Source organism: Typopeltis vanoorti, chromosome 18 (assembly GCF_054136105.1).
Source record: "Typopeltis vanoorti isolate ZY-2024b chromosome 18, IOZ_Tvanoo_1.0, whole genome shotgun sequence".
Taxonomy (NCBI): Eukaryota; Metazoa; Arthropoda; class Arachnida; order Uropygi; family Thelyphonidae; genus Typopeltis; species Typopeltis vanoorti.
The window spans coordinates 17,556,895-17,570,608 of record NC_143566.1 but is presented as its reverse complement, the minus strand read 5'-3'; the positions used below and the strand labels follow the sequence as shown (position 1 = coordinate 17,570,608).

At 36.9% G+C, this 13,714-nt stretch overlaps 1 protein-coding gene across 6 annotated transcripts in view; it reads left to right on the top strand.

Annotated features, from left to right (window-relative positions):
- LOC150096516 (polyamine-transporting ATPase 13A3-like) overlaps positions 1 to 13,714 on the top strand; it is a 751,182-nt gene that overhangs the window by 648,980 nt on the left and 88,488 nt on the right. For all 6 annotated transcript variants that reach the window (XM_090407885.1, XM_090407886.1, XM_090407887.1 and 3 more), the window contains one exon: positions 8,864 to 9,014. In XM_090407885.1, the coding sequence (XP_090264011.1) occupies positions 8,864 to 9,014 (151 nt within the window). The remainder of the gene's footprint in view (positions 1 to 8,863; positions 9,015 to 13,714) is intronic.

The following is a 13,714-nucleotide window of genomic DNA, read 5'->3' as shown; positions in this document are numbered from 1 at the left end:
ATAAAATCTGGAACTTTCAAGTTACTTGGACGCAGATATTTGGATTATCCTCGAAAAGATTACGGACACCGTATCCTTCAAACTAAGAAAGAAAATCTCATATCCAAATTTCTTAGACTAAAAGATCGACAAAGCCAACGGATATATTCGAGTTTCTTCACAGTGAATGTTAACAACCAACCAGAAGCAAAAAACAACAGATGCCACCAATCGCCTGCAGGTAACAGTAACGTAGTTAACCTATCCAGCCACGCCTTAAACAAAGATGAACTCTCGCTACTCAGCAAAGGTCTAAATTTTGCCCTAGCACCCAGATCAACAAACAAACTGGATTTTATTTGTAATATTGAAAGAGGCTTAAGATTCATCCCATATAACATAGCAGATAAAATGCATTTAGAAACAGCCAATATTTTAAATATAAATCATAAGAAAACAATAACAAGCAATTTAACAAAACACAATGAAATCATTAAAATCAAATCCGAGGAGTAATGCTGACAGTAGCGCACCCAGGATTTAATCTTGGGGGGGGGGGGGGGGGGGGCAGTTGAACGGATAAAAATATTTTTAATACAATGAATTTGCTTAAAAATATTTTTATCCATTCAACTAAAATTCATTAGGTGAATTCAAGAATGTATTTAAAGAATAAAATCCAGTTTTTTCTTTTCTTTTTACAAAGCTCTAGAATTATTTGAGTTGTGGTTACATTAATCTCTCTGTGCATATACAATAAAGCCAGTCCGTTCAATCGTGATTGTGTCATGGTAGATCTTAAATAGGTTTTTGAAAGGCGTAAGTTAGAAAATGACCTTTCGCTGATACATGTTGTTACCGGAAGCATTGCAAATATTTTTAATAAGTTATAGATGTTAGGATATATCATTTTGTCACACTTTGAAACGGCATTTTTGCATGGGGCTATTGCAAACTGTTTTTCAAATTTCATATACCACAACTTGAATTCGGCGTTCAAAATTGCTCGATTTGTATAAGGCAAATCACTGGCATAAAATTCACACAACTGATGAAAATCTTCCATTGCACTTGCTGTTGGAACATCTTTATCATTTGGTAGAAGAGAAAAATATATATTACAAAATGTTGTGGTGCCGGGTAAAACTTGCATGAAGTTTAGTCAATATTTGGTCAATAAATGGAATGAAATAGTTGTCCTGAAATACTCTTCTACAGAATCGGCTGTAACATTGGACTTAATGTTTGTTTTGATGAAGTCCTTGGCTTTTTAATGTCAATATTAAAATAATTGGGTTTTATACATGCTCCATCATAAATATCTTTAAATGAAGAATCTGGTATTTCACGAACGGTATTTAATTGAGCCACAACATTATCAACAAAATTTAGGGTAATTAAGAGGTCACTGTTAGATTTTCGCATTATTTTAGACAATGGTAAGGTGCACGCAAATATTTTGTGCAAGCTAAATAAAGATATAAATCTTAAAAGATATTAATATTATAATATTATAAACAACAAGGACATCCTGTCTTTTAGGGGTATTGAAGAAATTGTGTACCTTTTCAATTATGCCAATGCAATTTCTTATTTGTCACAGATATAGCATTTCCAAGTACCAAATTCAAACTATGCGATGCATAATGAACATATAAAGCTTGTCGATATTATTATTACATATCACCTCCAGGTAGTCCAAAGACATATCGAGGAAGGGCACCTACTCTACAACTCTCCGTCTTCACCAACCACAACTACAATCATCATCTACCCCAACGCTGTCTACCGCCGACCACTACCACTAGTATTTTCACAGACTATCACAAACATCCATGCAAATGGCAGGATTCAAACTTACAGCCTTTTTGGCTGGAGAGTCGGCCAACCAGGCCAGATATATAGATAAAAAATTAAATTTTGTGGATAAAAATTAAAACAAAGTTTTAATTTTTATTAAACAAATAAATAAAATGATATAATTATGTTACTATTTACTTTTAATGAGATGCATGAGCGTCTCGACCTTGCAGAGTTGCTGGATATCTGGCTCAATATTGGTCAACTTCAGTCGAAGATTGGCACACACACACACTAAGATGAATTCTGTATTTTGTTTTTATTTGAAGGAGGGATGAAAATCGTTTCTCGCCAAGACAGGTTGTAAAAAACTGCATGACGATTTTCGACTTCTTCAAATAATTCGTGAAATTCATTTCTCACTGCAGGTGAGATCCAGAATCGAGCCAAACCACGATCACAGAATTGCATTTTAACCCTTGAAAAAGCCATTTCACTTGAAAGCTCAATTAGCTGTTCTTTTTTTGATAACAAAAGGTCGTTCTTGTGACTACAAGCCTGAAATGGATCGTGAAATTACAGAAATTTCTTATAAAAAGTTCTTCTGAAAATGTTTCCAAATTCTGTTTCAGAGTTTTGAGGTGGACAAACCCTTTCCCTGTTAAATTCTAAACTAATAAGTTTCAGGGCCCTATACAAAATAATCAGTTGTATTTACCTTTTGAATACTATTCGGGGAAACTCCAAACCTCCTAGTTCCTTTCATCAAGCGTTTGTAATCAGGCTACTGTTGATATTGACTTTATATACACATTCAAAACTGTAAACAGTTGTATAACATAAACTAAACAGTTGTATTTACCTTTGAATGCCATCCACTGGTCGAGTGTCCAGCAAGTCAACAAATCTTTCCTTTCGTTAAGCGTATTAATATTATCGCATTGCAACTGATGGGAATTCTGTGTTACTGAGGATTCATTACAGACTTCTTTCTCTTCAGAAACTACACACAAACTGTCATTACAAACTCGTTTTGTATTATCACTGTCATCCGAGCTATTTTTTCCATTTAAAGAAGGTACCAGTGTACGTATCCATAATTGAAATACCGTACTTACTCGCATATAACTCTCACCCCTGATTTTACTTTTCGAAAAAAGAAATCAAAAAGTTTCACATATACCTCGCAAAGGAAAAAAGCCGAAACACGTAAACAACACACCCTCCCCCAATAGCGACTATATTGCAAAGGCAAGAAAAACAAGTTCAGTACTTTTATAATGTCAGTGAATAAGGTATAAGCAGTCTGTGTAATATATTTCTCAACAAATAGTGCAATTAGAGACACTGGGATAAAAACAACACTAATTAATAAATTACATGTCCTCCTCATACAGAAACTATGCTGTATATATAGACTCGAGCAAAACCATATGTTGCACTGGCAAACACAGTATCTAACTAAAAACTATTGTTATTAATTAGATTGTGTGAGTTTGCTTGGCAGCAATAAAATTCAGCCGAAAGTGTTAAAATTCGTAAACGTGTTAATACTAAGGTATATATATATATATGTGTATATATATATATATAGTGAATACTGAATAATATAATCACGTAAACACAAGAAAGATATTTAATTAGCCAAATGTTTCGGTCTGAAAATTGCAGACAATCTTCAGTGGCACTACAAGAACAGTTCTAAAAAATACAAGGTGGTCTACTAACAGTAGATCATTTAAAAATAGGACAAGCTGCATGATGTTATATCATTAAGTATTAAATGGAATATTATTAAGCTGAGACATGATTGAAATAAAGATATTAATTAATAATATTAAATAACATAAAATTAATATGAATTAATGAGTTATCCTGATTAGACTTTCCCAGATTTTTGATACAGATATACAGTCATTCCGATTCAGATTAGGACGATGGAGTAATGCCTCTATGCTTTCTTTGAATAAACGTTCAAATTTTTAGCTGGATCTATGTAAGAGGCGAGTTTTTAACCAAAGGATGTTGTGGTTAGTTTCAATCCCATGCTGAGCCAATCCAGATTTTTCAGGTTTGTTGTGATGAATGGAGGATTGATGTTCTTGGATTCTTTTTTCAAGAGAATGTCCAGTTTTTCCAAAATAGGAGAGATCACAGTTGCAGGGAATTTGATAAACTCCAGGAAGAGACATAGTTGAGTGTTTGTCTTTAGGAGAAGGAAAATGGGAAGATAGTTTGTTAATAGGTGAATACGTAGCTGTTAACTCATAGTTCTTCGGAATTCTTGAGATAGGTTCTGAAATCCTGGAGATGCATGGAATTGGAACTCGACGTATTGAATCTTTGTTGTTTAGTGGTGGATTATAAGAATCGAGAAGATGTTGTGTACTCTTTTCGGAAAAGCCATTGAGTTTCATGTGTTGTTGGATGGTAGAAAATTAAAAGTAGAACAATTAGTTTTGGCTCTTCTGATTAGACATTTTATGATTCCTGTTTTTTGACAAGGATGATGGGCTGATTCTTTAAGAATATATACTGACCTGTGAATGTTGGTTTCCTGTAAACTGTAGTTGTAAGAGTATTTGAAGGTGACCGGATGAGGAGAACGTCTAAAAATGATAACTGGCTGTTTTTTTTTTCCATTTCCATAGTAAACTTTATACGATGATGTAAGGAATTGATATTGTTTAAAAAAGAAGGTAAGGATGTCTTTGTTATGAGGCCATATAGTAAAGATGTCATCTATATCTCACTGGATAACAGTGAGTTAGGTTGCATTGGAGGTTGGATATGCCCAGTAGTGAACTATAAGGGGCTTGCGAGTCTTGTTAAATTTTTCTCAAATTTGCGAACCCCTTGTTCTTCTTGGTTACTTTTTTATTTTTTTCAAAAAAAAAAAAAAAAAATTGTAACATTGAGCGACAAACTCATATGGTAACCTAACAAAAATTAGTCTATTCGGCAGTATATAGATTATTTGGAATTATTGTTTCAACTCCTCTATAATGAATGCGCCCAAGTTTGAAAGTAAAATAAGCTCATGCACTATCTTTAACTTTCTCCCTTCTGGTAGCCAATCGTATGGTAAAACCAGTAGCCAATCAAATCTTTTATAAAAGATTTCATTCTTATTATTTCATAGTTAAAAATGTTTTTCTTATGTAAGATAAATTAACACAGTTGATTGTGTGCAAATATTTCATGTTTAGATCATGAAATCATTCATCTTCTGCAGCTTCTCCCACTTAAGTGGGGTCACTGTTTGTTATGAGTCTCCTCCACACCATCCTGTCTTGGGCTTTCACCACATCCAAGTTCTTCATCTTCAAGTCCTCTTCTACCAGCTCCCTCCATCTCTTCTTTGGCCGCCCACGCTTCCGCCTTCCTTGCACATCCATCTGCATGACCCTTCTTCCCACATATTCGTCCTCCCTTCTCATCACATGACCAAACCATCTCAACCTTGCCTCCTGTATTTTCGTTCCTAAGTTCGTAACGTTCACTGTTCCCCTGACATAGTCATTTCTCAGATGATCCTTTCTGGTCACACCACACATCCACCTAAGCATTCTCATCTCTGCTACTTCCATCCTGCTGATGTTATTTTTCCTCAGGGCCACAGTTTCTATAGCATATGTCATAGCTGGCCTCACTACTGTCCTATAAATTTTGCCTTTCAGATTGATCGGCACCCTCTTATCGCATAACACTCCAGCCATCTCCCTCCAGTTCCTCCAACCCGCTTGTATCCTGCATCCCACTTCCTTCTCAGCTCCTCCATCTTCTTCCACTGTTGAACCTAAGTATCTAAAGTCTCTCACCTTCCTGATGACATTTCCTTCCAGCTCCAGATCTGTCTCCTGGCCACCGCCCACTGCGCAACACATATACTCTGTCTTACTTCTGCTCAGTCTCATACCTCTCTCTTCCAGTAGTTTTCTCCATCTTTCCAGTTTAGTTTCCGCTTCTTCTCTTGAATCTACACACAGCAAGATGTCTTCTACATACAACATTGTCCAAGGTGCATCTTCTCTCACCTCCTCTGTTACCACCTCCATCACAATATTAAACAGAAACGGACTTAATGCTGACCCTCTTGATGCAAGCCAACTGTTACTTGAAAACTTTCTGTCTGTCCCAAACAGGTCCGAACACTTGTCTTCACATTTCTGTACATTTCCTGCACCAACCTGACATATTTCTCCGGCACCATCTTCTCCCTCAGACACCTCCAGACTTCTTGCCTTGGCACTCTATTGTATGCTTTCTCCAGATCAATAAATACCAGATGTAGCTCCCTTTGTTTCTCTCAATATTTTTCCATCATCTGTCGTAACCCAAAGATAGCATCTGTTGTTGTTCTACCAGGCATGAATCAAATTGTTCCTTTGCAATCTCCACCTCCTCCCTCAATCTACCATCAAGAACCCTTTCTAGAATCTTCATTGTGTGGGACATCAACTTTATTCCTCTGTAATTTTTACAGTCTTGTGCATCCCCTTTACCCTTGTAGATGGGAACAAGAGTACTCTCCCTACATTCCTCGGGTATATTTTCCTGTTGGCAAACTTTCATGAACAGGTCCCACAGCAGGTCAATTCCCTCTTCCCCCAGTGCCTTCCATGCCTCCACTGGAATTCTGTCGGGGCCCACCGCTTTTCCATTTCTCATCCTCTTCATGGCCTCCGTCATCCATTCTACTGATGTTCTGCACCATCCCCTCAGAAGGCTGCCCATCTCCTCTGTGAGTCCTTGCATTTTCCTCATTTAAAAGTTCCTCAAAGTATATTTTCCATGTGTTTCTTATGTCCACATCCCTCCATAATACTCTTCTTTCAGCTTCTTTGATCTGCTTCACATGTAAGATGTCCTTAGCTGCTTTATTTCTACATTTCGCTAGTTGGTAAATTTTTCTCTGTCCTTCCTTTGTTTCTAATTGATCATACAGATCTTGATATGCCATGGTCTTCGCCTGTGCCACAACTCTCTTGGCTTCTTGCTTTCTCTGTTTGTACACCTCTCTGTCCTCTTCCACTCTTGACTCATCCCACTTCTGCTTTGCCTTCCTCTTAGCTGTCACTGCCACTTGTACATCATTATTCCACCACCAACCCTCCTTCTGCTCTCTAATCTTTCCAGATGTCTCACCAAGCACCTTGATTGCACAGCTCAGGATTACTTTTGAATTATGTTTCCACCAATCTTGTACACTTTCCAGTCCATCCGAAATCCTCTCTAACACTCTCTCCCTAAAACGATTCCTCACACTCTCCTCTTTTAAGCGAAACCACTTAATTGTCTTCATCCCATGGCAACCAGAAGTTCTTATCTTCGATCTTATTTTAAAGTCTGCGCACAGCAGTCGGTGTTGTTGTGCTACTTGATCTGTTGGAATTACTTTACAATTTGTCACAACCTTAAGATGTTTTCTTCTAGTCAAAATGTAGTCAATTTGTGAGCTGTTGTTACCACTTCTAAATGTTATCAAATGTTCTTCCCTCTTGAAGAAAAACGAGTTCACAATTGCCAGATCAAACGCTACTGCAAAGTCCACAACCCTCTCTCCTTCCTGGTTCATCATTCCCACTCCGTAGCCACCATGCACCCTTTCACAGTCTCTATTCTGTCTTCCTATGTGCCCGTTCAAGTCTCCTCCGACAATCACCATCTCATTTTCTTCCAATTCCCTCATTTCTTCATCTAACACGTTCCAGAACTCATCTTTTTCCTCTGCTGTACAACCAACTTGCGGGGCATATACACATAATACGACCACCCGCTCTTCTCCAAGACCCAATTTCATTCGCATGATCCTGTCGTTCCTTCTACCCACGTCCAGTACTTTACCCTTCATTCTGCCACACACCACAATTCCTACACCATTTCTTCCCTCGTTATTCACTCTAGAGTAGAACAATTTATATCCATCTCCCAGTTCCTTTGCCTTTCCACCTTGTCTCCTGCACACATAAAATGTCCAACTTCCTCTTCCTCATCATGTCTGCCACCTCTCTTCCCCTTCCAGTCATGCTTTCAACATTCAGTGTTCCCACTCGCAACATCCTCTCCACCTGCTGGGCTCGCTTCTTTAACCGCACCCGCCCTTGATGCGGTAGCCCTCATCCACTTCTCACAGCTGTAGGGCGATGTGGCTGCACGTCGCTTAAGGGGTACGCCCTTGCCCTTATATCATTTTCTCTTTGACTCATAATCATAGTTTGAGTTGGCACTGAAGTTTTTCGACCGGATGCCCTTCCTGACATCAACCCTCGCATTTATCCGGGCTTGGGACCGGCACCTATTGAGGCTAGCTTGCCTCCTTCGGTGGCTGCATAAGACGAAATGACTTAGATCATGAAATATTTGTTTAAAAATGATAGCCTTTAGAGGTTGATTGTCCTCTCATACTTTTTGATTGCAATTTGTACATAAGCTGTATTAATAAAAGTTTTTGTGTGATACGGCTTTTTGTGTGAAACAGTCTGTAATCCATCATATGGATTACAGACTGTTTTCATTATCATGAGAATCATGGTCTTGCTGATCATGAAATCTAACCACAGTGATCCTTGGGAACAAAACAAAAGTTATGCATATCAACTCAAATTTGGTCATTTTTCAAGGAATTCTGTGATGCCTTCCATAATCAACCTAATTTGAATTGCAGCATCAGTGACTTTGAACTGCTAGTTATGTTTTTTTAAATATATATTTGTGTGTACTGTGTGCCTTTGCATCTCATTATTTATTGGCTATTAAATTGTTCCTTAACTTCCTATTAGTATTATACTGGTTGCTTCATGTAACATTCTAGTTGTTTTATATTCACTATGAAGATGTGATAAGCCACTTATCAGAAAATATTGTTGTATTAAATATATTATTTTTCATGTATTTTTCTATGCATAGTCATTTTATTATGTCAATTATATTAGCATAAATAAACGAAAAAAAAATTGATCTTTTTTCTCTTTAGTTAGCGGTGTTCTTAGAATGTCAGATTATATATTGTCTTGCCCACTAATGATTTATATTCATAGCATTTTGACTCATAAGTTTCTAACTCATTTAATTTTTTTTTCAGTTGGAAGGACCGAAGCTCATCCAACTCTTGTAAAAAAACCACCTCCATCTAGTTTAATTGGTATTATTCCCTTGACTTCCTTGTTGTCTCAGGTGGCATTGGTCACCCTTGCTCAAGTGCTTGGAGTTTCTATTCTGTGGAAACAATCATGGTAAGAAAAGTCACATGCATATAATTATTTTGGGATGTAGTTATTAGAAATTGATTTAATACAAAAGGCTATTGTATTTTCTAGTATTTTTTTAAGTTACGGAAAGATTAAAATGTGTTTCATTAATTCAGAGAAAGTTAAGTAATCACGAGCTTTAGAAAATAACTTTAAGTATGTATTTAGTAGGAGGAGAGCAGAGCTTGAAAACATGATGGCTGAGTTACTATTTATCAGTGAATAAATTAATAAATGGGGAAGACTTCAGTAAGAATATAGAAGATAAATATCAAGAAGATAGTGAAATGTTCTTCAGGCTATGGAAAAACTTAGAAATGGAGGGAAAAGTAATGTAAAGGAGTCAAAGATGATAAACGTGACATGGAAACTGAAGATAAGGATATCTTAGATGTGTGGAGTAATTACTTTGAAACACTATTAAACAAAACATTTAGTAACTGAACACTTCAAGATGAATGCAAACAGGAGAAGATATCAACACTTGAGGCAGAAAAAGCGATCAAAAACTTGAAATGCAGAAAGGCAGCCAGAGCAGATGATATTCAATGAGAAATTCTTACGTATGGAGGTATAAAAGTTTTGCAATCCATACACCATAATTCAGATTGCCTGGTCAGATGGTCAAATTCCAGATGATTGCAGTAGGAACTCTCATAGCTGCCATCTAAAAAAGGAATAAAGCTGAATGTCAGAATTAAAGAGGTATTCTTAGCAGGGAAAGTTTCTCAGCCTTTCCTCAAGTATGCAGCATACTTGAGAAGAGGCTGAGAAAAATTATGAAAAAGAACAAGCTAGGTTCAAGCCATACAGAGGTTTGTCTAGATCTGATTTTCATTTTATGAAATGGTCACAAAACTTAAGTGCAGATCCTTGTGCAAATATAACAAGGATCTGCACTTAAGTTTTGTAGATCTGGAAAAGGCAGAAGACACTGTGCCTAAAGAAAAGCTTTTCAGAACACTACAATTATGTGGAGTAAATGGAACATTTACTCCACATAATTGTAGTGTTCTGAGCAATACATAGTCTATATTTAAGTTGTTGGTCAGCAGTTTGAATTGAAGGAAGTACAGGAAGATGATTTGATGTAAAATCAGGAATTTGACAAGGTCGGACATTATCACTACTCTTATTCATCATCTATATTATTATTCAAGCCTCAGTGGAGTCAAAAGACTCATCATGGGAGGTCCTTCCTAAGAAACGCAGTCTATCAAGACTCATCATGGGAGGTTCCTCCTAGGAAACAAAGTCTATCATGCCACTCCTTAAACTCTTTGACCCTTCTCACTTTCACCACTCTATCAGGCAATGCATTCCACTGTTCAACCACCCTCCATGCAAAGAAAACGACTCCTCACCCTCTTGCTCACAGTTTCCTTTCATAACTTCCAGGGATGGCCCCTTGTCATTACTCCTTCCTGCTGTTCAACCAAGCAAAAGTATGGGTCACATTATGAAAGGAAGTGACATTAGAATTGTAGATATCAAACTTAGCTCCTTGCTTTATGCAGATGATGTTGTACTCCTAAATACATCCATTGCAACTCTCCAGGATTCTCTAACTGAATTGATTAACAGCTGTAACAAATTTGGTATGAAAATCAGCAATATTTTCAGTGAAGATGGCAAATTGAATATGGAAATAGACAACAGAATAAGAAAGTTGGTATGGTGGGTAGCCAGTTGAATAAATTTATATGGAATAAGAGCGAAATTAGCCCAAACAATAAACTAATAGTATAGAAGACAGTACTCAAACCAGTTTTAAATTATGGATCTGAGAGTTGGATTAGAAAAAAAGCACTTGATCAAAGATTAGGGACCACAGATATGAGAATTCTGAGAAAAATTTGAGACCTGAACAGATAGCATCAATAGCAGAATCATATTAACAATGAAGACATTAGGAAGGAACCTGACATTGTTAGCATTCAAGAATGTGTAAGCAGGGCTATTGTAAGGTGGTATTGTCATATAAACAGAATGGAAGAGGAAAGGTTAGCAAAACTGATGTTTGATGTGAAGATCGTAGGATAAAGACCTAGAGAAAGACTAGGATCTAGTTTAGGGATCGGCAAAGTGGTCGATATTGACCTCTGGGGGGGGGGGGGGGCAATAAATGTCTAGGGATCAAAAGGGGGTCAATAAACACCTAAACGATTTTGAGTAAACACCTAGTAAACATGCAATGCCAACTGGCTGATCGGCTGAGCCAACAAGGGAGAAGTGCACACTCTCACCGATTTACACATCAGGGACAGAGACAATCAGGGCTAGTGCACATTTATCGCCCATATCTATTAATGGTGTTCAGTGATATAACTTTGAATTTACTGTGTAATTTTTTTTAAAGTTATAGTGCCCATAATGGTGGCCCCTGATAATAAGAAGTGCTGACAGTATTCGCAAGAATATTTAATATTTAAATTTATACCATCATTTACCATTGAAAAGGGTGAAGGAATTATTATTTTTAAATTGAGAAATTTATTATTGATAACATTTATTCATTTATTTAACATGATGAGAGTTGATGAGGAATCAAGGATTCCATGAATGGGTTGATGGTCTAAAAGGTTTGCTGACCCCCTGGTTTAGGTGAATTGATTCACTCAGAAGTGCCTTAGAAGAGCAAAATGTTAGATTATGACAGTATTGGTATGCTGACAGTAGGCTAATTTGGAGAAACATTGTTGATAGGAAATTACTAATAATGTCAACTTAATCATGTCGTGCTGTCATAGTACCCTGTACATCCCTTGAGGGTACATATCAGGAAATTGATGATGATACATTATTTATCTGCTTCTACCTTATTTGTTTTTACAGTACAGCAAATGTATATATAGACAACAGCTGTGTATGTATTGGGCACTGTAAGCAGATAAATAAGAATGCAGTGAAGTGGATGAACTGTGGTGTTAAACAGTCACTAAGAGGTGGTAATAAGAATTATGGAAGGATATAAAAGTGTAGGCAAGAATATGCAATTTGGTTGAATATTGACTAGTCAGACTGTGGGAAATTCAAGGAATTATTTATTTATGCGAAAAGCAAGAGCAAAAATTGAAGATTGACCACTGGCGAATATAGTGTAACAATTTAATGAGTAAATAACATTTAAATTTTCTTGACCATAAAAGCTCTGGAATGACTTCTAATGGGACTAGATTGATCAATTACATATAATAAACAACTATGTTATACCAACTAAGGCTGTTGGTATCTTTAGGGTACATAACTGACGTAAGGCACTAAAAAGTAAAAAACTGTTACAAACTATAATCAACCGATTCTAATTATATTAGACAAAGAACAGAGCACGTACAATACATGCATAGAGCGTGCATGATCTCACATGATCTCAATTATAGTTGGCACTGTAATTCAGTTTTGGTGAGTTAAGAGATCTAATAAGGGTCTTCCAGATCACGGGTAAGATTAGTCTTGGTTCCTGTTAAGGTTTTTAAGGTTTCGTATACAGCAGGCAACTGCTGTGGCTTCTTTAATAATTCGGGAGCGGAAGTCCTCCTCTATGTAAGGAATTGTGCTTTTATCCCACTCTATGATATGGTTCATTCTTGAGAAATGAAAAGCTAACCCCGATTCTTCTTCTCTGTTATTATTGACGTCACCAATGTGTTCTTTTTGCCCAATTTCAAGGCTCCTTGGAGTCTAGCCGATGTAATTCAAGCCGCATGAGCAGGGTATGTTGTAAACTCCAGCATATTTGAAGAAAGGATGGCTATCTTTTGGAGATCTTAAGAATTGCCTAATTGTTTCTGTAGGTTTAAAGGCCACTCTTATTTTATGTGGTCTAAGGAGTCTTGCAATCTTATCCGAAACTGTCTCTAAGTATGGAATGATGATGGTAGAAATATAACGTATGCCATCTCGTTGTCTTTGTGGGGGGTCAGAGAAAAGTTAATGTTGATGACTTCCTCCACGGGGATGTTAGTGAATAGAGATGTAACATCCAGGCTGGTGAGTAGATCCGTATTGGAGATTGAGATGTTGTTCAGTTTCTCTACGAAATTTTGCGAATTTCGTATATACGTTTTCGAATTATGAACGTGTGGTTTGAGGAGGCCTGCTTGGTGTTTAGATAACAGAAAAGTGAGCGAATTGATTCCATCTACAATCGGGCGTAGTGGTATTCCATTTTTGTGTACTTTAGGATCACCGTATGTATCTGTATTTAAGTTTTGAAATATAACGTATGCCATCTCGTTGTCTTGGTGTTAGTGGATGCATAGATTTCAACCTTTGTTTTAACAGCTAACTATCAGATACATCAACCTACTGTGTCCTAGTACCAATCCAACACTAAAGAATCACAATGACACCAACGATTTAATACGTCACATGGTGAACTGGCCTATAGACTTAAAACGAAGATTGAAATCATTGCATCTTCACCTAGTTAAATTTCATATCGAAAAGAATAACATGTAAGAAAGTTTTAAAGCAAATAAAAGTTGAGCAGCTCCCAGATGTGAACTGTAGACTAAAATACACAAAGATTATTGAAGAAAAAATTAAAGTTTGAGAACAGGAACCAAACCTTGGAGATTCAGTGGCAATCCTTGAAGAAAACCCTGATTGATTCAGCTAGAGAGGCATGTGGTGAGGTTATCTGCAAGGATAGAAAAATCAGAACTCCATGTGGACACAGGAAA